At 35.6% G+C, this 20,578-nt stretch overlaps 1 protein-coding gene across 1 annotated transcript in view; it reads right to left on the reverse strand.

The window, feature by feature from the left end:
• MAST4 (microtubule associated serine/threonine kinase family member 4) overlaps positions 1 to 20,578 on the reverse strand; it is a 100,807-nt gene that overhangs the window by 24,926 nt on the left and 55,303 nt on the right. Inside the window, exons 5-12 of the mRNA XM_065739759.1 lie at positions 18,987 to 19,144; positions 17,523 to 17,598; positions 16,339 to 16,548; positions 13,799 to 13,900; positions 10,784 to 10,916; positions 9,307 to 9,374; positions 6,785 to 6,870; positions 34 to 242 (exon numbers count right to left, since the gene is read on the reverse strand). Coding sequence (XP_065595831.1) covers positions 34 to 242; positions 6,785 to 6,870; positions 9,307 to 9,374; positions 10,784 to 10,916; positions 13,799 to 13,900; positions 16,339 to 16,548; positions 17,523 to 17,598; positions 18,987 to 19,144 — 1,042 coding nt within the window. The remainder of the gene's footprint in view (positions 1 to 33; positions 243 to 6,784; positions 6,871 to 9,306; positions 9,375 to 10,783; positions 10,917 to 13,798; positions 13,901 to 16,338; positions 16,549 to 17,522; positions 17,599 to 18,986; positions 19,145 to 20,578) is intronic.

A 20,578-nucleotide genomic window follows, 5' to 3' on the forward strand; every position in this document is an offset into this window, starting at 1 on the left:
AAAACTAATTCCTTCTAAAAAAGAACACGTTACCTTCTACATATTCCATGACCATACATAAATGACGTCTTGTTTCAAAAGAACAATACATGCTGACAACAAAAGGGTTTTCTGCAAATGTCAGGATATCACGCTCGACGAAGGCTTGTTGGATCTGGTTTCGAAGGATGAGATTCTGCTTATTAATTTTCTTCATGGCAAATCTTTGTCTGGTTTCCTTATGTCTCACAAAATAAACCGCACTGAAAAAGTCCAATTGGGTTAGAAAAAGAAAAAGCACAAAATGTATTAAAAAGATATTTTAAAATACGTTTTTGAGAAGTAAATATATCCAAAATATTGTATTTGTATTTCATAAAAGACCTGTTTCTGAACTAGTACAGTAGATGAACCTTTCAAAACAGAATGAATAGAGACCTCACTATGTTTCAACACAAATTAGTACAATAATTGATAACAAAAAACCTAATGGTCTACCTGCAACAGATGCAAAGCTCAGATTTTGGAAGTTTTCATGAGCAATAGATGAAAACCAACCATGATAGAATATTATAAATCATTTTGGCAAAAGTTTATTCTGTAAAGTGTGAGTCATAATTATCTGACTGAAGACTCTGTTCAGGGGATTTTAAAATTTGTCATAGGTTTCTCATTAAGGTTGCTCAGAAGTTTACCCAATGATGTGGCTCTCCCCGATTGGTAGATGCAAAATGTATCATCTGTACTTGTTCAGTACAGTACCCTGACATCAGCACTGATGCATATCATGTGTAGGTCACCAGTAGGTAATACAAATAAAAAAAAAAAAAAAATCACATACACTACTTGGTAATGTGATATTACAATGCACCTCAACAGCCAAAATCTCACTAGGCTACCAGGTAAAGAGTTTCCACTAAACTTGATTAGTTTCCAATAAACTTAAATTAAGGTGATGAGGGCAGTGAAGTGAAAGAAAATCTCGGATGGACAACATCCTTATTTCCAAGGCTCAGAAAAATACATAATCTTGTCATAAAACACACAGGACAAAACCACTGCATTTGTCAAAATGACAACAGCTTTGATTTAAAACTACCTCATAGTATTCATGCACACTGTATCTCCAGTGTATAAATACCACAATTTGTTTTTTTCTTTTGTTTTTATAAATAACATGGAATTTTTTTTTTTTTGAAACTGACAAAAAAAAAAAAGAAAAAAGAAAAAAAGGATAAAATGGAACTCAGCAATGTGGTTTTTAAACTCATTTTCTTGTCCCCCCAACAAGCAATTGTCAGCACACAAGCACTTGAATAAAAAAAGCAATTCTTGCCTTATTATTTTTGTTAATACATCTTCACACAGCTACCAAAGTTAAAGAAAAAAGTGTCAATTTCTACTCTGCTTTATGGAGTGTTTTTTCTAGACAAGAGAATTTCTCTTAATGATTCTGAAAGTTTTCCTTCATCCCTTGCTATGGTCTGAGCACGGGGCAGGTAGAAAACATTACATCATCATAAACTAGGGGAAAATCACCTTGGGCAAAATCCAAGACAAACCTCACCCTTAGTTCCTGCCTCCTACTGAGTCTTGCTTTCTCTTGCCCCTCCCAAGCTCAAATAAAGATCAAGTTATTCAACTCCACTACGCCTTCTGGCTGGCTTCACACGCCTATTCCTTCCACTCTCAGCACATACATTTCTTTCTTCACACCTCGTGTACAACTCTTTCCATTTTGCTTTTTATCTTTTTTTTTTTTTGGTGCTATTCATTGTTCATTTCTCCTAAGTTTCTTAATCTCCTGTAATACTGTGTATTTTTTTTCCATTTTTCAGTTCCTTCATGAACTTCTGGCTTGTAAAAAAGGGAGTTCTTCAGGTACCTTAAGTATACTTTCCATTATATGCATCTGTAGAGTAATTACTACCATATTTAAAGACAAAGAATCAATAAGTTTGAACTATTCAAGACAGTAAATATCTGGGACATGTTGGTTACAATTCCCACAGTTCTCTAAATTAGATTCTCTTGACTTCTAGTTGCAGGGAGATAATTATATAAATTTCCACTAGAATTCCTTTACCCACAGTCCCCTGGAAAAAATGTATGTCACTGATTCTCGAGATACTAGATTCACAAAAAAAGTGAAACACAGTTCTCTCTCTCATGCTTATACATGCATACACTGTTTGTACTGATTAAAGTGGTTTTAAATCACCTTCAGTACATAAAAATGCACACAATTATGCACATCTTTTGTATAACACAGTAACCTTAACAGTTACAAATAAAACTATGCTCTAAATGGAAGCAAAGGATTACTCATGAAGATTACCTATCTTCCCTCAGGATGCCCCTATTTCACAGCTATGCATTTCCCTTGCTTACTAGTTACTATAACCAGCAAGGCACATCACTGGAACTGCAATCAGTACTAACTAACTGATCAATCTGTGATTCTCAGCTCCTATGCTTTGACAGAATTTGCTGAGATGTCACTAATAAATAGAACACAAAAGTTTCCCAAGGACAAGCAGTTACATGGAGGGAAAAAAAGTTGTGTGGACATTAAAAAGAAACAAAACAAAACAAAACAAAACAAAAAAACACCAAAAACCAACAAACTAACACAAAAGAAAAGCCCCTCCTTCCTGGGACTTCAACTTAACCTAAATAACGGAAAGCTTAGAGTAAAGTACATAGCTACCAAGACATGATGGTAGCTATGATGAAGACACTGACATTCCAAATAAAAGGTTGAGTTCAACCACAGTGAGTTCTGGTATGCCATATTTGTTTATTTTGATCTCCAATTTGCAACTTTTGAAGTATTCTTCTGTCTTAAATCATGAAGCAGATTGGGATGGCCTTTCTGATTCCCTTTGCTTTCCCTCAAGCTGCTTCTTGCTACATTCTCCCAATTCCTGCACTGAAGTCATCCTTTCTTTGTTATAGCATTATGGCAGAGTTTACAGATAGTTAAGATCAGCAGCAGCAGCAGAACCAGAAATAGCACTGCACCAACCTCCCACCTAAATGACGTTCATCATCAAATCAGATTTATTTGAGGGCAAGGAGGCAATGTTGCCTACAGCATACCTAAGACAAGCACCCAGTGCTGTGTGAACTAAGTGTTTAGGATATATCCTAGTCTGCCCTGTAGCATTAGAAGAGAACAGCATGGCTGCAATTCTTCTCTTGGCACAAAAGACCTCCTCGCTTCACCATGTTATATACTTTAGCCAGTAATATCACCTGTCCACACCAAACAGTAACAACTTCTACCCTGATGAAAGCCAGTAAAATACAGGTGCACATCAATGAAACTACTACTAGATCCCCTGTGAATAAACTTGGTTAAGAATTGTTCTGTATTGCCAAAAGAAACACTCGAGAAATAGTCCTTTACCCATTTGTAGTATGCTGCATTCAGGAAAATAAAATAAAATTAAAATTAATTAAATTAAATTAATTAAATTAAATTAAATAAATAAAATTAAAAAAAATAACTTTTGCTGTGATTGCAGTAAAATTTTGAAAAATTGGTAAGTCTGATAAGTTTTGCCTGGCTGGAAAAAGAATCTGACAGCTTGTGAAACCATTAGTGACTTGGACAGTGTCCTACTTGTTTACTGATTCACAGCTTGTTTAACTCCTTGTATATTCCCAGCCCGATACACCTAATCTACTACACAGTCCTTTAATTGCACTACAAATCAGTTTACCCAACCAATACTTGATATTTAAACTCATCAAGTTTAGCATATCTGACAAATCTCCACTACAGTATGCCAAAACCAAAAATTACCCTACCGAGCAAAGCATGCTGTTTCACTAATGAAGACAAAAACAACACAGTAAAATAAAGGACATCAGAATATACATTTCTTTTTTCTTTCCTTAAATTGGTTCTGAATGTAACCTTCCATTACATCCCTGACATAAGGAAAGTATTACAATAGAATACTAAATAAGTCAGAGCACAAAATATGCCTACTGATGCATTTTGGAGACTAAAACAATGAAGTTCAGACAGAATTCATAAACATTCAGGTTATTTCAAAAAGTTAATGGCCTGGAAAAACATGGAAGTGGGAGAAAAGCCCTGTAGCATAATAACACTAACTTTTATTTTGGCTGCTTATACTCGTAATAAACTGCAATAAATGCTCATGGGGCAATTCACTGCTTTGTATTCACAGATGGAATAGATACTACTGCTTAATTATACTCCATTTTCTAGAGTTAAAAAGTATGCAGGTAATAGTTGTTATGCCCCTCTTCAAATCTGACCACAAGTTTAGAGTATATTAATCACTATCTATGATGTCAACAAAAACATGATACTCACTAGAAGTCTGCTAATAATAAGTCCCTCTTAACTGACTTACCACAATGGAGAACTTCAAGCACACATAAATTCTTGAAACAATTTGAGTTCAAGCCTACTCAACTTCCAGAATCATTATGGAATCAGGTAGTAATCTCACTACTTAAAGCACTGAGTATATACCTTTAAAGTCTGTTCTCAAGTAGATCACTGAATGTATTCCTTTTGCTCCAAACTGTTTTTCAGTTTTACCTTCACTGTCTTTCTTGCTCCTATTTTCTTTCTCTGTTTTTCTTCTAAGAATCATTTAAACAAAAAATCCTGACCAACAAAATCCACTTCAACACTGCTTGCTTAAGCACAGAAATAACAGCGCTCCACTAAAGTTAATGTGATTTTCAGTTTCCACTTCTAACTTCACTGTTAAATTACAACTAGCATACTTCTGTTTTAACATTTGATAAAGGCAATAACAGTTCCTACAGAATCCAGATCTGAGTTGTTCACCCTCACTCAGCTTTCCCTTTCCTCAAATATTTATCAGGGTCTCATAAAATATTATGCTTGCTATGATGATTTTTCCTGTTACACTTATTAAAAAGGCGTTTAATGCAGTCAAGCATTGATTTTCCCTGCCACAAACAATATAAGACATATTCTACATGCTTACATTCTAAGTGCCATAGAAAGCCTGGGCTTTTTTCATCCTTTCTTCTCCACCTTATAAATCTTTACCTGTCTTCAGCCTGTATTTCTTAGTAGCCCATTGAGATTTTGTGGCCATAAGGCCTATGGAGCAAGAGGACTGAACATCTGACTTCTGGCAGCCAACCTCACACTGCCCATTGCAGCAGGTCTGCCTACCACCACTCCCTCCTTTCCCCACTGCATACTAACTTAAAACTACTGGAAGTTTTACAGGTCCACTGACTCAGACACTCATTTCTCTGAAATGAACATACCTCACACAATTCTTTCCTACTCCGCTAAGGCAAAGAGAAAACTAGATAGGAGAAGAAAGGGGGTAAGGAGGAAATTAGGCATCTGCCAAGGGAAGAAAGAAAGGATGCAGCCAGGGATGGGAGCAGGGACTACTGCTAACCGCAAGGCTTTTAAAATTTTGGGGGTAATCTGAAGTAACTGGAATAGAGTAATGAGTTTGCCTAGACAGAAATTCTGAGAAAATTAAATTGTGAAGAGGTTGAACTGTGAAAAGTTTATTTGCATATTTATATAACTTCAATTCAAGTTATGCCATCTTATGCAGGCTTTTTGCAGAATTATGTAAATTGGTCTGGATACAAGCAAATATCCTCTACCTATGCTGTCACAATCAGAAGTAGTAGACATCAACTGCCCTGTTAGACCTCAGGGCTATCTTTCAATAAACATGAGAGGCATTACTGCGCTCATAATCCTAAGGCTATTAAAACAGCATGCGAAATTCCACCGTACAGATCACCACTGGTCTTTCTCTTCCTGAGTCCTATCAGGTAGCTGCATTTTCCCACCTCAAGCAGACGGAGGATAGAACAGAGCCAGTGTAACGTGACTTGTGCTGGGGAGCAGCACAGCCCTTTCCTTCAATGCTGTTCTGCAACACTGCCTCTCTTACAATGGGTTCCTCACTACCAGACAAAAATCTCTCTTTTTTGAACCAGTACAAACTCTCCCATTCCTGTACGTTAAATCAGTTCCTGTCCCAATACATCTTAGTACTGAGAAGTAGAATCAAATGAGGATCTCATAGAGGGCACCTAAACACAAAAGGAAATGGCAGTTCTGTCTGTCAGCAGACTTAATACCTGGACTGTAATTACAGAATCTTTTCATGTTCATTCTCTCTTGGCCTTCCAGAGTTACCTACAAACAACTTACGTATCACTGGGCAGTAAGTTCTTTATTTTCACAAGTACCCAGAAAATCCAACCACGTAACAGTAATTCATTAAAAGCTCTCTGGGATAGAAGAGAGTCCACAGAGAAGGAAAGAAAAAAACCCAACAAAAAGAAAGATTCAGATCTACTTAAGGATTTTTTTTTTTTACTTCTTAATAGTTTCAGGTCAAATTAGCACTCATTTTTAACAACCTGCCCCCATTAAAGACAAAGTTCTATCCTGTTTCAGATCTGCATAAGCTGTTTCCAGAATTAAAAAGGTGGTTTAAAACCTGCCTTTTTCTTTACACAGATTTTATCTTTGGCATTATATTATACCTACTTCTTAAAAATGCTTGTCGAGTAGCACTTAGTATTTTAACTTACTGCAGTAAGTTCATTATTTCATTATTGCCTACAAGGCCTTACATGAAACTTTTCTTGTGAACTTCAAGTGTAAGTAACAAAGTAGGAAAGCAGAATTAAGAACACAACAGTGTAAAAAAATGCCCCTCGCAGTCAACCCTACAGTAAGAAACAATGGGAAGTTAAGCAAAAATGTGAGAAAGCTGTTATAGTCACATGAACTACTCACCCATAAGCTCCATTACTAATCAGTTTAATTGTTTCAAAATCACTTTCTCGAGGTTTTCTCCTGAGCTGTAGTGAGGTATTAGAGCTCTTCAAAGTAAAAAAAAAAAAAAAAAAAAAAAAAAAAAAAAAAAAAAAAAAAAAAGGAGAAAGAACACAGTCAGTACACCATTCTTTTCCCCCAAATTGGGAAACAAACAAACGCACCAGAACATCAAGTATTATTTGTCTAATGAACCAGCTGAAAGATCTGACCACATTTCTGGCTAAAGTGAACTTCAACAACTTAAGGAGTTCCCGAAGCAAAGCTGCTTCTTCACCAGACAGGTATCTATCTGTTACACAGGAGCTGTCTGTTCCATCATCTACATGCCAGGGTTACAGCAGACAGGTATGACGACTTCTGGTAAAGGGAATTACTGTCAATTCCTATCTGGAGTTACAAACTTCTGGGTATCCACTACATACTGGCTATTGCCTTGGTTTTTGAGTAAAAGTGACAGTACACAGACAGAATCAGCCTGGAAGTAACTGTAGTAGATGAGCACTTGTAACTTCACATAAAATGTTGTGCATTTCTGACTAATGTTAGGGCTGTGATATGACTTAGTACAGACTGTGGAAGGAGACACACATAGAGGAAAAAACTGGAAAACAAAAATGCAGTAATTCTATCATGATAGTGGTCACTTTCACCAACTTTTATGTAAGAACATTTTAAAAACTGAGTTATCTTGAATACAGTACAACTTTCTTTCTAGCTGTATTCTTAATGAATCTTGAAGACAACTGTAAATTTGAAATGTGAGATGTGGGGCATGTCTACATGCATAAGTGCAGATTCCTGAATGTCTTATGCCAACCTACAAAATACAAAACTCTTTTCAAATCCCCAAAAAGTTTTGTGATTGCTATAAGGGCAGTTCAGTAACATTAAAAATTGAGTGTAAACTAGATTGGAACATTTTCAATGAAATGCATACTAGAGAAACAGTTCAGTGTTAAGAAAAAGTTAATATGGTAATAGAAGAAACTATGCAAAAGCAGGAAGAGACAATTTATTAAACTGTTTAGGCTATTTACTATATATATATATATATATATATATATATATATATATATATATATCCAAGTCAGGATCCCTCCTAATTGTATACTTATCAGTATTTTAAATTACTCTGTACTTCAAGTCATGCTTCTTTACACTTTACATGAGTTATTTTTATATTATCTATTATATATTTAATATGTTATATATTATTTTATGTATTTTATGTTTATTCCATATTAATACAATATTTCAAGAAACTCACCTTGTATTTTTCATTCCTTGTACAATTTTATCACAGCCCCAGTTATATTCCCTTATTACAGTGCATTATCCTTCATTATACTTCATTTTCTCAGTTTTGCAAAGTTTCTGCTTGTATTTGTGTAGCACAGAGCCTTCAGAATTACAGTTTCATAGCTATTGCTAAGACAGTCATACATCTATATATTCTCTTAGCTAAATCAGAACATTCCTTCTGCATTTTAGTTATTCTTTCAGATTGTTCTACAATTTGTTAGTATCCCTCCAAAACATAATGCTCAGGCCTGTGTTTTACTAGAAGACCAGAAACCTTTCAAGATAATAAGACATTTCAGCAGAGGATAATGCCTTTTCTGTAGTATGTTGAAACTACTTTAACAATATCCTATGCCTGTATTTTAAACTCAACTAACAGTTTCAAATGCCATTAGAGTATCTATGCATCCTTGCAAAATTGCATTGAATTTTTCTATCCATTTGGACTAAAAATTGACAATAAATTGTTAGAACTGCATTTACTGTTGACTAATGTGCAAGGTGTAAGAACAAACTATAAAAATAAGTCAAATAGACAGAACATAAACCCACCACAATATTCTGTTCAATCACCTCCAGCAACTCATTTTTCCTTTGCTAACCTGAGCAAGCATTTGACAAAATATTATTGCAAGATACTCATGACTGTAGCCAAGTATTTCCAAACACAGATTCAAAAGAATAATGTGCAGTCTTCCAGACTGCAAGACAGCTTTCTGAAACATGTTTTTGGCAACATGCTTATTACCTTCTCATGTCTTGGATTTGTTTAGACTGCTAATTTGATCACTAGTTGCCTCTGTAAGCAGACTGTCTTGAAACAGTTTTAAAATGCTTTATTTTTATGGAAAAATTATGTAAGTTCTTAGAGAAGGAAAATAATACATTAAACAGAAATAAAACAGTCATCAGTGGAAGCTGCAGTAAAACAGCCTTCATGTGTTGATTACTATAGCTTCATGAAAGCCAAATACTGCAGCATCAAGAAAAACAGAAAGCTATGTAGTAGTATTTTTCATGAGTCTCCTATCTGCTGAGTGGCATGGTGCTCAACCCTGCAACAGTCTAAGAAGCTATCGCTCCATTCTATTAATTTATCCACACCAGAAGAAAAATAGAAGACTTAGAATATCTTTTTCTTCATTCAGCAAAAGCAGCATTGTAAGAAGAAAACTTACAGTTATTGATTCATCCATCTCCAGAGTTTCTGCTGTCCCACTGTCACAGTTAGATAGCTGAGCTATTTCTAGAAACAAATATTATAAAGTTCATTTTAAATCTCATTATGTACAAAATTAAGTATCAAACTAAAATCTGAGAAGTTACACTTTTCCTGGAATCATTAGTAAACAAGCTGTCCTATTTGTAGTTCTTGCCAAACAACTTTCTCTAAGCGTTTAGAAAATTAATGCCATCTGAAAAACGAATTCTTGCTATTCATCATCTATGTAATCTTGAACAGCCAAATACCAATAAACAACACTAAGTATTACAACTGCTGAGATGCAAGAGTTCTGTGGTTGGTGTGTGATACTAGTATTAATTTTCTAAGAATCAGGAGGATCTTAGACCACCAGGTGGTTAGCTGTGCACCATATCCTTGATGTACTACATAAAACTTCACAGTTTGAATGATAAGGTTCAGACTGATACAGATTACAAATGTTTGCATCTTACACGCAGAAGTGGCAATAATCCCAACAGAACTAGCTAAAAGCCTACTCTTAATTTTTTTCTCAAAGCTTATCATTTATGGAGTTACTAATACAGACTACTTCTCTGTTAAATTCTTAGATTTTGGCAGATCTAGCAAGTCTACCAGGTTGTCCCAATCTGTCTAGAGCACAATAATAAAATAATTAAATATCAGAAATAAAACTTTGTGCTACCAAGTCCCCTCCTAGAGATCTCCCTCGTTCATCAGGCAAAAGACAAGGAAAATGGCACCAGTTAGATCCACTTGCCAAGACAGCACTTTTGCTGAACTCCAAATTGTGCAACTAGCACAGGATGCAACGAACCCAGTTTCCACTTTCCACTACTAACAGAATCTGATTTCAGTACAAAAGAGAAGATGGTCTGCTGAGGAGACAAGTAATTTTAGTTTCACCAACACTGTCCTTAAAATAGGCAACAAAAAATGTTCTGCAATGACAATAATTTTACAGGAACACAGCCAATTTTCCCCTCTGTAAGTCCTAATTATGGACACACAGGTTACTCAGAAAAAGCTATCTTCAGTTTCTATAGGAAAGGGAGACATCCTTTCCAGTGAGGGTAGTAAGCTCAAAGCAGTGACAAGCAAATTAGAGATCAGTCCAGTTTCATCAATATCTATAGTTGGATAATAGAGGATATCAAATTACAGCTGTAAATTTCAGCTAGAGTTAAAATAAGGAAGTTACATTGCCTGAATGGAAAAAGAAGATGAGTATCACTGATATAATCCCATCTGTGAATAGTATTCATAGCAGAAATCTTAGATGGCCTTTATAATGCCTTTAAGCTTGTGACAGAACCTATGGGTTAGTGAATGCTTTTTGTTCTGCTCTCATTTTTACTTTCGATTCCTTGAGGCACAATCAGAGCATTGCAACAGTACACTGGGAAGGAAGCATCTGGATGTTTTATAGCTACGCCAGGAGATGCACTTACCTTCCAGAGGATCTTTATTTAAGCCCAGCTGACTAATAATATAGCGAGGAATGTCAGTTTTAATGCCTTGACCCTCTTTAGCATGGCCTTCAGCTGCTTCCAAAAGATAGTAAAATTCTTCTGGATCGAATTCCTGTAAGAAAAAGAGTAACTATCACTCTCTCTGCAGAAACTGAAGTATTAGAACCTAATATAATAACTCCGAAGCTGTTTCTATCACAGATATTTCTTATTAAAAACAATTCCTTATTACTCTATTATTAGTAGCCAATCACTGTGATCCCTATACGAAGTTATATGCTATTAGCCACTAAATTTTGTATTGTGTACATTTATAATAGGAAGTTACTTTTCTCCCAAACTCCCCACAGTATTCTGTGAAAGGACGTAACCAGCAATACATTATTCAGTAACATACAAGTATTTACTACTGAAATAAACTATGTAAATATATTGCTCTCCACTTCTAAATGAAGTTTTAGATATATATAGATAGATATATATAAGATAGATATATATATGTGTGTGTGTGTGTTTATGTACATAATGCACGTAAACACATATACATGCATACATATGTGTAAATAATAGAAGTAAGAAATTTATTTCCTCGTCTATCTTGAATTCTAAATTTTTGTCCTTCACTCTTCATGTACTGACGTGATTGCAAATGGAGGAAATCTTTCACCATTTGGCAATAGCTCCTGGCACATGGAACTAAAAAAAGCTATACTTATATGATCAACATGTAAATACAAACAGGAACACACATACCACCAACACTTGAGCTAAAACCCAAATAAGCTGGAAGAAAACTGATTACTTCACTGTACAGTATATGATACTTCTCCGAATGAAAGTGTTGATTTATTTCCACTAGTTCTATGGAAGTTCATACACAGGTCGTAATTACCATATCTAGCACTTATTTCAGACAGACTTTTCAAAATATCAGCCAATATTATTTAAAAGTTTCTAGAGAGAAGCTATGGAAAAGGAAAAATACTGGTTTTGCAAGATTAAATGATTCCAGTGACTTTTAAGAGGTAGGCTTAACACTTCCTGTAGGAAATGTGGGTCTTGTGACAGCCTGCCTGGATTTTTTCAAGCAACTTGCCTCTGAAGAAACATACTGCTTAGAGAGTTGTTATGTTTCAGCTTAAATCTTCTACAGACTCCAAATAAGAATACTCCTAAGAAGCTCTACCAGCTTTCACTGCCATTGCTGCTCTGAAATTTTATACAGCTGGAAGCAACTGAGCACTAAAACTGAGAGCACAATTTCATTTCCTGAGAGAAATGACAAACACTGTCCATCCACTCACATCAACAGGCTCAGCAAAGGGAGAAATGCAGGATGTACAGCCGTCCCAGTTCAACTGTGATAGGCTGGAACAAAATCCCAAGATCATAAGCCAAAGGAATGTACATTTGGACTAGCCAGCTATGAAATTTAGCATTTACAGAGAATGAACTAGAAGCCAAATGGGTCACCAGAAAAAAACCCAAGTTAAAATATAAGACTAGGAACAGGAGTAGATGGGAAAAGAGAGCATATGAGGAAAGGATAAAGTGCTACAAAGAAGCCCAGGTCTATCAGCCCACAGCATGTGTTGAAGAGAAGTTTTGAACATGTAATAAAGAAGTCATGGACCAGATTGAAGCAAGACATTCTATGAGAATTTGTGTCAAGGCCTGGAGAAGGATTATGCGAACTGTGAGAAAGGAGCAAAGAAGACCACTCCAGATATAGCTCAGTTAACATTTCAGGGGACACAGTAAAGACAGCGCAAGCTTGGATTCAATGTCAGAGGCAGTACATACTAACACATCCTCTTCTGTAGAACTTGTCATTACTTTTACATCATTAACGCTGCTTCAGAGCACGAAGCATATTTTAGATTTCTGATGAACTTCAAGTCATGAACAAATTGCAACTGGGAACACTGACACATGGTGTTTCCAAAACAAAACAGTCAGCTCTCAAAATGCCCAGAGCAGAACAATCTAGGTTGTGGATTAACTGTCCCACAGATGAAGAAACACAACACAGAGCCAAGATTAAGCTGGAAAGATTGACTAGCTCAGATCCAGTGGCATGCAAACCCAGTTATGACACTTTCAGGCATAACTTGAGTCTAGCAGCAGGTTAGCAGCTCCCACATACACAGAGCCATGCCAGCCTCAAATAGCTGCTTGCAGTGTCAACACTGCAATCCTGGTATTGGCAAGCACAGCAGCTCAACAAAGTCAGCTCAGGCTCTCTGCCAAGCCTGCTGGATTCAGACTGGCTCTTATATGGTATTTGGGTGTCTACACCATCCTCTCAAGCACACTGTGTTCTGTGGGCATTTACTGTGAGCGCTGAACAACTGAAGCACACTGGCTCTGTCTGTAGGAACAACTTCCTGCACCTTAGCTTCCCCAGTTCTCACAGCAGGGACAAGTGAAACAGAAACACACCTAAGTGGCCTGGCACAAGCCAGCACCCACACTATGCTCATGCATAAGTTAACTCCACTGTTTCTTCAGAGAATAACTCAGGCTACCCTCATACCCAGATACTCAAACCCTTCCCCCTCAGAGATGATACTACGGAGTGAACTGCAAGCTGCTTATAGCCCTGGCAACTGTTCAGTGCAACAAAATTATAAAACTTAGGAGGACAAAGGGAAAGTCACCAAGCAATTACGATTCCCAAGAAGTCTTCCCAAGAGAGTAATGAAGTCAAACAAAACAGAAAAATCGAACTCATTTTGAACTGGAGCTTCCTAAATTTATGAAGGAGATTTAATAACAAAGTATTTTCTATATCAGGGAACCAATTTCAACTGCAGGAGGTCTCCGCTAGAATATTGTTTCTGAAATAAAAAGTAAAAAGGATCCCACAAACAATGAAGCCTTGACCAATTGTTTGATACTACAGAAAATGACTGTAAAGGGAACTGAATGCTAATCCACAAAACTTCCCGTAGTAGCAAGTAAGAAATCTTACTTACAGAAGCATCATCTTACCAAGCATTCCAGTAAGCGAGCAGGACGAGCAATAACTATGAGGATTTTTCTGACTAGTTGCTTGATATATGCCAGTTCTTCACTCTCTGATCGCTCTTGAGCCTAGCACATGAACACAAAGGAATAATAAAACAAACTTCATTCAGTGCACAACTCATGAATGCTTATTTCAGACATCCTTGCAGGCTTTGAGACATGAACTTGAGGCAACAGTGTGTCATTTCCAAGATAACAGTAGAAAGAGCAAGAACATCAACATTATAATATTGTATTGAAGTAATACATTTGTACAATTCTAACACTGCAACAACTAAGTTAAATTGTCCAAAATGGATTTGATTTCTGTAGGGTTTTTTTGTAATCAAATAATATTATGATCGTCAGTTTCATAAATATGACTACAATTCAATACAACATATATATTTGCCTCCCAGTTTATTAACAGCTTTAGAGATAAAAAATGAAACAAGTAATATTCATGAATGCAAGCAACATTCAAATTGGTGATAATTCCCTAGTTAAATAACAGTGTACCATATCCAAAGAGCCTATAGTAATTCCTGCAGTGGGAGGCCAAGTTCAGGTACACGCAGAAACAAAGACAACGACAAAGGGACTTTTACGAAGGTGATGACCAAGAGCATAAACTGTTACAAAAGAATACAGAGAGAGATCTGGAATGTTTAAAAATATTTGCACAATGGGCTAAACTACATTTTAAATTTGCTCAAACTTTTCTCCTTTAAGAACAAAAGGCATAATTCAAGGATGCTAATGAACACAAAGAAGCCATACAGTTTTCCTTCTCACTAAAACATAATGTTAGCCCTTAAATACACTAAGCATTTCTTCGTTTTGAATATTCTAAAATGAAGATTTTCCTCATCTTTTGCTTATTCAGAATCACCAAGAGAACTGAAACAAAACCAAGAAACTAGCACTTTAAAAGAAATTAATATGGACAACTACATACTTCCATATGAAGTGTGGGGGTTTTTTTGTAGTTAAAAATTCTGCAAAAATATGATGCTGCATGCTGCTCTCAACGTTTTAAGTAAAAATATACTGAGTAGTTGAAAAATAAATAGATCTATGAGGTTTAAAGAAGGTAATTAAAAAAAAAAAGCACAAACACCATCTACCATTCTGCAGTCGGTTTCAGAAGGACCTTAACTGGACATAGGCATTTGTATTCTGCACACTATCAACCAAGTCCAAAGAAAACTTTCTTGTAAACAAAATGCCTGCCTGTTTTGATCACCAGCAAAATTAAAAGCAACTTTCTATAGTTTTGTGAACACATAGTCGTATACTTGAAAAAAAGGTTCAGTAAATATTAAGTTAAAGAAGGATGAAGCAGCAAAGGACACAGATCCACTTAACCTCAACCTTAGATTTAAAAAGGTGTCAGTTGCATCAAACTACTCAGGCACTGGAGGAGTCTTCCCCTGGTTGTACACAGTAATCATTAGGTGCCAAGGAGCAGTAGGAGATGCAGCTTTCTACTCAACATCACAGCTGGTAATTGACAACAAATGTGGCACATGAATCCAAAGCACAACAGAACAGAATGCCCACAGCTGAGCTAAGGGAAGGAGCAGGCATTCCTACTGCTGAATTGCATTGTTGAGAGGTTCTTATATTCCTTGCTTAAAGAACGAGGCTTGAGTAATCCAGACATACTTAACTGATAGTCTTAACTTCTACACTGCTTTACAAAAAGCCAGAATACAGTAGCAGAAGAGGTAACAACAAAAACAAGACCTTTAGCAATTGCTTCTGCATTTAAAAGAAAACAGAAGAAACTATTCAAATTAACATTGCACAGTGCTTTTAACATCTCACTGGGAAAATTTCAAGTCCATCAAATCTGCTGGTCTGTCACATTAATTTTGGTTCACAATAAAGTCTCACATGAACAGTTACAGCATTTAGCATTCCCATTTGTTTTAAAAATGATCCATCTATAAACTGTACTGACTTAAAACGTAGCACATTTCTAAGTTTCATGCTTTTGTTAATTAATTTAGCAGACTATTCTATAGAATCTACAGAAGTTTCAATGCTTTCAGAACTGAATTTCTGCTAATAAACACTTAGTTATGAAGGAAGGAAATATTTAAATAATTAAATAACTAAACAACCTCCAACTAATGGAAACTTAAGGGCTGTTGTCAACTTTGTCAACACAGCAGACAATTAGTAATGCTGATTAAGTTGAAAGAGTGGGAACATTATACATTTCCTCATTTATTCACAGCAAATGGAATAGCAAGCTTCCTCATTTAGGGCTTATGCATGCAGACTTCTGTAAGCACTTTATAATTTGCACTGCATGACAAAATACTGTTGTTTCTGAATCTTTACAACCTACTATCAGACTACACTAGGAATATCTTTTGGTCCTTGTAGCGATCATTACGTAGACTAAAATCACCATGAATACCACTCTGACAAAGTATATGAATCCAACAGTCATAATTATTTGAAGACTGCAAACATATTTAAATCATTTTACTACTGAAGATAACAGTTCATACCTCCTGCAGCAATTTGTCTAATTTCTGTTGTAATTCAAGGAAGTATCGAGATGTGATGAGACCCTGGTGGGATTTATCCAAACAATCTCGAGCCAGTTCTGTGACCTGATGGTGGGTAAAACTGAGTACTCCATCTGCCAGCGGAAGGACATTTTCTGGAGAATGATTTGTTATAATGTCCTGAAGCCTTTCTTCCATCTGGGCTGTGGCCTACATACAAACATATACACAATATATTAAATCAGCCTTACAACTTCAACACTTATATGACTGAAAAAAATAAGGGATCATAGTTCTTGAAGATGTGTTTGCTTTATACATGATATGCTTGCTTTATAGAGTCAACTGTCTTGTTTCTTACAGAACAGCAGATTTAAAAAAACACTGAAGATACTGAAATACTGTCCTTGTTAAAAATAATCTTATTTTTTTTAATTCATAAGTCATCTACTGAAATGAGTGGCTCATTTCTCACTACCAATTGCTGCTCAATCTCTCTACAATTATCTTCATACTTTTACAAAAATAAATTTCTTTAAAGAAATACGAATATTTCCTTTAATTACTACTTTTAGGCCCTTTTGGGAACTGTATCAGATAGTTTAACTTGTATTTTATTTTCTAGGAATCATGTAAATTCTACGATAGACTGATAGCACAGTGCTCCTAGCAACATGTAGCACTGAGAAACTCATTTTTGTCTGGATTTGGTATCTAAGAATCAAACTCCTGACAACTTCACACCGACCTTCACCACTGAATAAGCATATAAGACAAATATCTGGCAAAAGAGAGAAAAAGTACAGCAATTTGCAGGTTTTATCAACAGATTCTGCACAAGAATGAGCAAGAGAAATTTTTTTTTGTTTACTAATTCAGTATATACTAAGTCCAAGTATACACCACCTATTGAAAGTGAATGCTATTGTGGCTTTCCAATCAGCAGAATATATTACCAGCATGATTCATTTCAAAACCAGTTCAGCAGCTTTGTCAAATGATTGTCCAGTTCTCAGCAGGGATTTTCTTTATCGTGATTTTATCTTTATAATAAGAGCTTGGTGATGCTTTGGGAAAGCCATTACAGACTTGGATCATTAGTTTCCATAACAAAAACATAATTTACTTAAAACCTATGTTGCCTATCAATTTAGATACTGTGTATATTAAATATAATTCATTACCTTTGGGAACCTTTCTTTGTAGACATGGTTCATCATAATTATCTCATTGTCACAGCAGGTAGGAGAACGTCCAGGGCTGCAGACAAAGCACATTATCTCTTTATACTTATACTTTTCAGCATGAGCCAGAATTAGTAGTTATTTTTTTATATGGCTTATTTTCACCAAGAAGTCAGCAAACACTTCATCAGGTACATACAATCTCTAATCAGCAGCACACTTGGTTCTTTTCTGTTATTTCTGACCAAGCCTTAAAAGTTACATGATGTGCTAGACATCTGACTACCAAGCATGCTATTTTCTTAGTTTGTAACTGCAGTTCAGAATACAGGAACTTTTGCAACACTTGTGACATTACATTTTTTTCTCAAAAAGATAAGAACATATTTAACAGATGATTATATGTATGACTACACCTGCCTTTCTGAAGGTCATATACAACTAAAATAGCAAGACCTGACCAAGAACTCTACTAGCTGCAAGTGAAGACATTCAGTAGTTTACACAAGTTCACATACATACATATAAGCCACGTTTAAGTATATATTTTTAAACAGATTTTGGAAAAAAAATCAAAACAATTATTTCCAATCTAACTGTCTGGTAAAGGCAGTCACTTCTACAAATAACACCATGACATGCACAGGTTCCATGCCACACTGCCTGGAAGAAAAAAACCAACCAAACAAAAAACAACCTTGCAGCGTGCAGGAAAATTATTCATAAAAGGTACTCGTGGCCTTGGCAAACACATCAAACTCCTTTACACTGTCATAAGCCTCACTCTTAGTTATTTTTAAAAAATCTCCATCTGACTATCCAGACAGTGTCTGGAAAGTCCACCCAAGTATGGTGTAGAGGATGTAGAATAAAATCTCATTAAGGCACTGCCCTCCTCTAGGACCATCTTTATTTTAGCACATATGTAAGAGTTTCTTGAAATGCATTTCTTGCAGGAGCAAAAAGAACCAGCTTTCAGCTCTCTGTAAGCGCAAACAAGAACAATAAAAAATAAGATCGTCAATGAAATGCACCTCACAAAAATGGCACTACAAAGGAAACTTTAGAGGTCAACTCTTCGGGGAACAAGAAATTGAAATTTATTTTTATTAAAGAGAACTAATGAATTAATGAATGTTTCCTTCCCAACTCCCTGCCCATCTATTCTTCACAATTTTCAGATGCTTCTAGAATATAAATGCATTTCAAATTACTTTTGCAAAAAAACCAAAAACATTATTAAAACAGTCTGAACTCTAGAAGTCCTAGAAGTCAGACACTGCTGAATACTGGAATAAAAATTAATAATTAAAAAAGGATTATTAACAGTTCAGGCTTAAATTCTTACCTCTTGTATTATGCTTCAGCACTCAGCAAAACAAAGAATGCTTCTTATACACAAAACCACAATGTTCTGGAGTACATACCTTAAGATTCAACCCCTTACCAGACAGACAAACCCACCTGAGACTTCTGGAGCGAGGGCGCATTGCTGTTGTCCTGCATCTGTTATCACTTGCAATGCTTTCAGTGGTACAGAAATGTTTAGATAAAAAATGTAGTTCATCAGGTGTTGGTTGGTATGGTAACTGGTGTAGTTTCTCTTGTGATGAACAAGAAGACTGAAGAGAAAAGCAGAACACAAACATCAGTAAAAAAGCATCTCCTCTTGAAAACAACCATCTCTTTGAAAAACGATCATACTCACTGCTCATGAATAAGATCATTTAATATAAAAATTTCAGCTACTGTTTCCTATGCTTAACTGCCGAATTAATAAGGAACAAAAATAATTAGTCTAAACTTATTGAGCTAAATACAATTTAAATGTAAAAACTACTTCTGTTTCAGAAGAACGAATCATCACATTTCAGAAGCTCACATTTTGTCTTTCTAAGGCACAGACATCAGGTGTCAGTAATACACAACATCATTTAGAGAATATTTTAAATGGCATCTGCTGAAAATTAATTGAGTAAGGCAGAATAAATGTTTTAGCTGTAGAGTACAACTTTTTGCCACAATTCAAATTTAAATTCTGTAAATGTAAATTATTTCATTATCTACAACTAAGATATTATCAATGTTTTTGGAAAAATAATCTGAATTCTTTCTGAAAAAAATTAACAGCTATTTCCTTATAAAAACCTACACTTTTAAGATGACATGAAAGAATAAACAATTACCAAGATCAGTTTTATGGCTGACAGAAATGAAATGGATTACATTCAAATTATACCCTTCATTTAAAAATGGAAGATACAGACCAGCCATGAGATTGGTGCTATTACCACAGTAACCACCACTGCAAAACTGGTTGTAAATCCATATATCATAATGTACTGTAGATGACAATACTATATATTCCTGTGTTTTATACAGCACACTTAACTACCTGATCTATATATATACATATATATATTGTATATATGTATGTATGTGTATATATATGTGCGTGTGTACATATATGTGTGTGTGCATACATATGTGTGTGTGTAACCTAAATACAAACACCTATACATATACCTAAATACATACACCTAAATACAAAGTAAACTTTCAGTGGCAGAACTTTGGAACTAATTCAACTCAGCTTGGATTTGATGTCTTTGTGAAAATACATACATTTTTCAATATATTAATAACCAGTGTGGTTAATTGGACTGATTGCTATAGATGCTCTACTATTTCTAGTACCAAAGATGGTTCCTGATCAGTTCATGGATATCTTCACATCATCACAGAATTGTCTGAGTAGGAAAGGACCCTTAAAGGTCATCTAATCCAAATCCCCTGCAATGAACAGAGATCAGGATGCTCAAAACCCCATTCACTCTGATCTTGAATGCTTCCAGGGACGGAGCATCCACCACCTCTCTGGGCAATCTGTTCCACTGGCTCACCACTGTAAAAAACTTTTTCCTTATATCCAGTCTATAATCTTTTTTTTTTATGCAACCACTTCCCCTTGTCCTATCATCACAGACTCTGCCAAAGAGTCTGTCCCCTTATTTGTTATCACTCCCCTTTAGACATTGAAAGGTTGCTGCCAGATC

This window comes from Cyrtonyx montezumae, unplaced genomic scaffold (assembly GCF_038088225.1).
Source record: "Cyrtonyx montezumae isolate F1298 unplaced genomic scaffold, pur_monq_1.0 scaffold_25, whole genome shotgun sequence".
NCBI classification, from domain to species: Eukaryota; Metazoa; Chordata; class Aves; order Galliformes; family Odontophoridae; genus Cyrtonyx; species Cyrtonyx montezumae.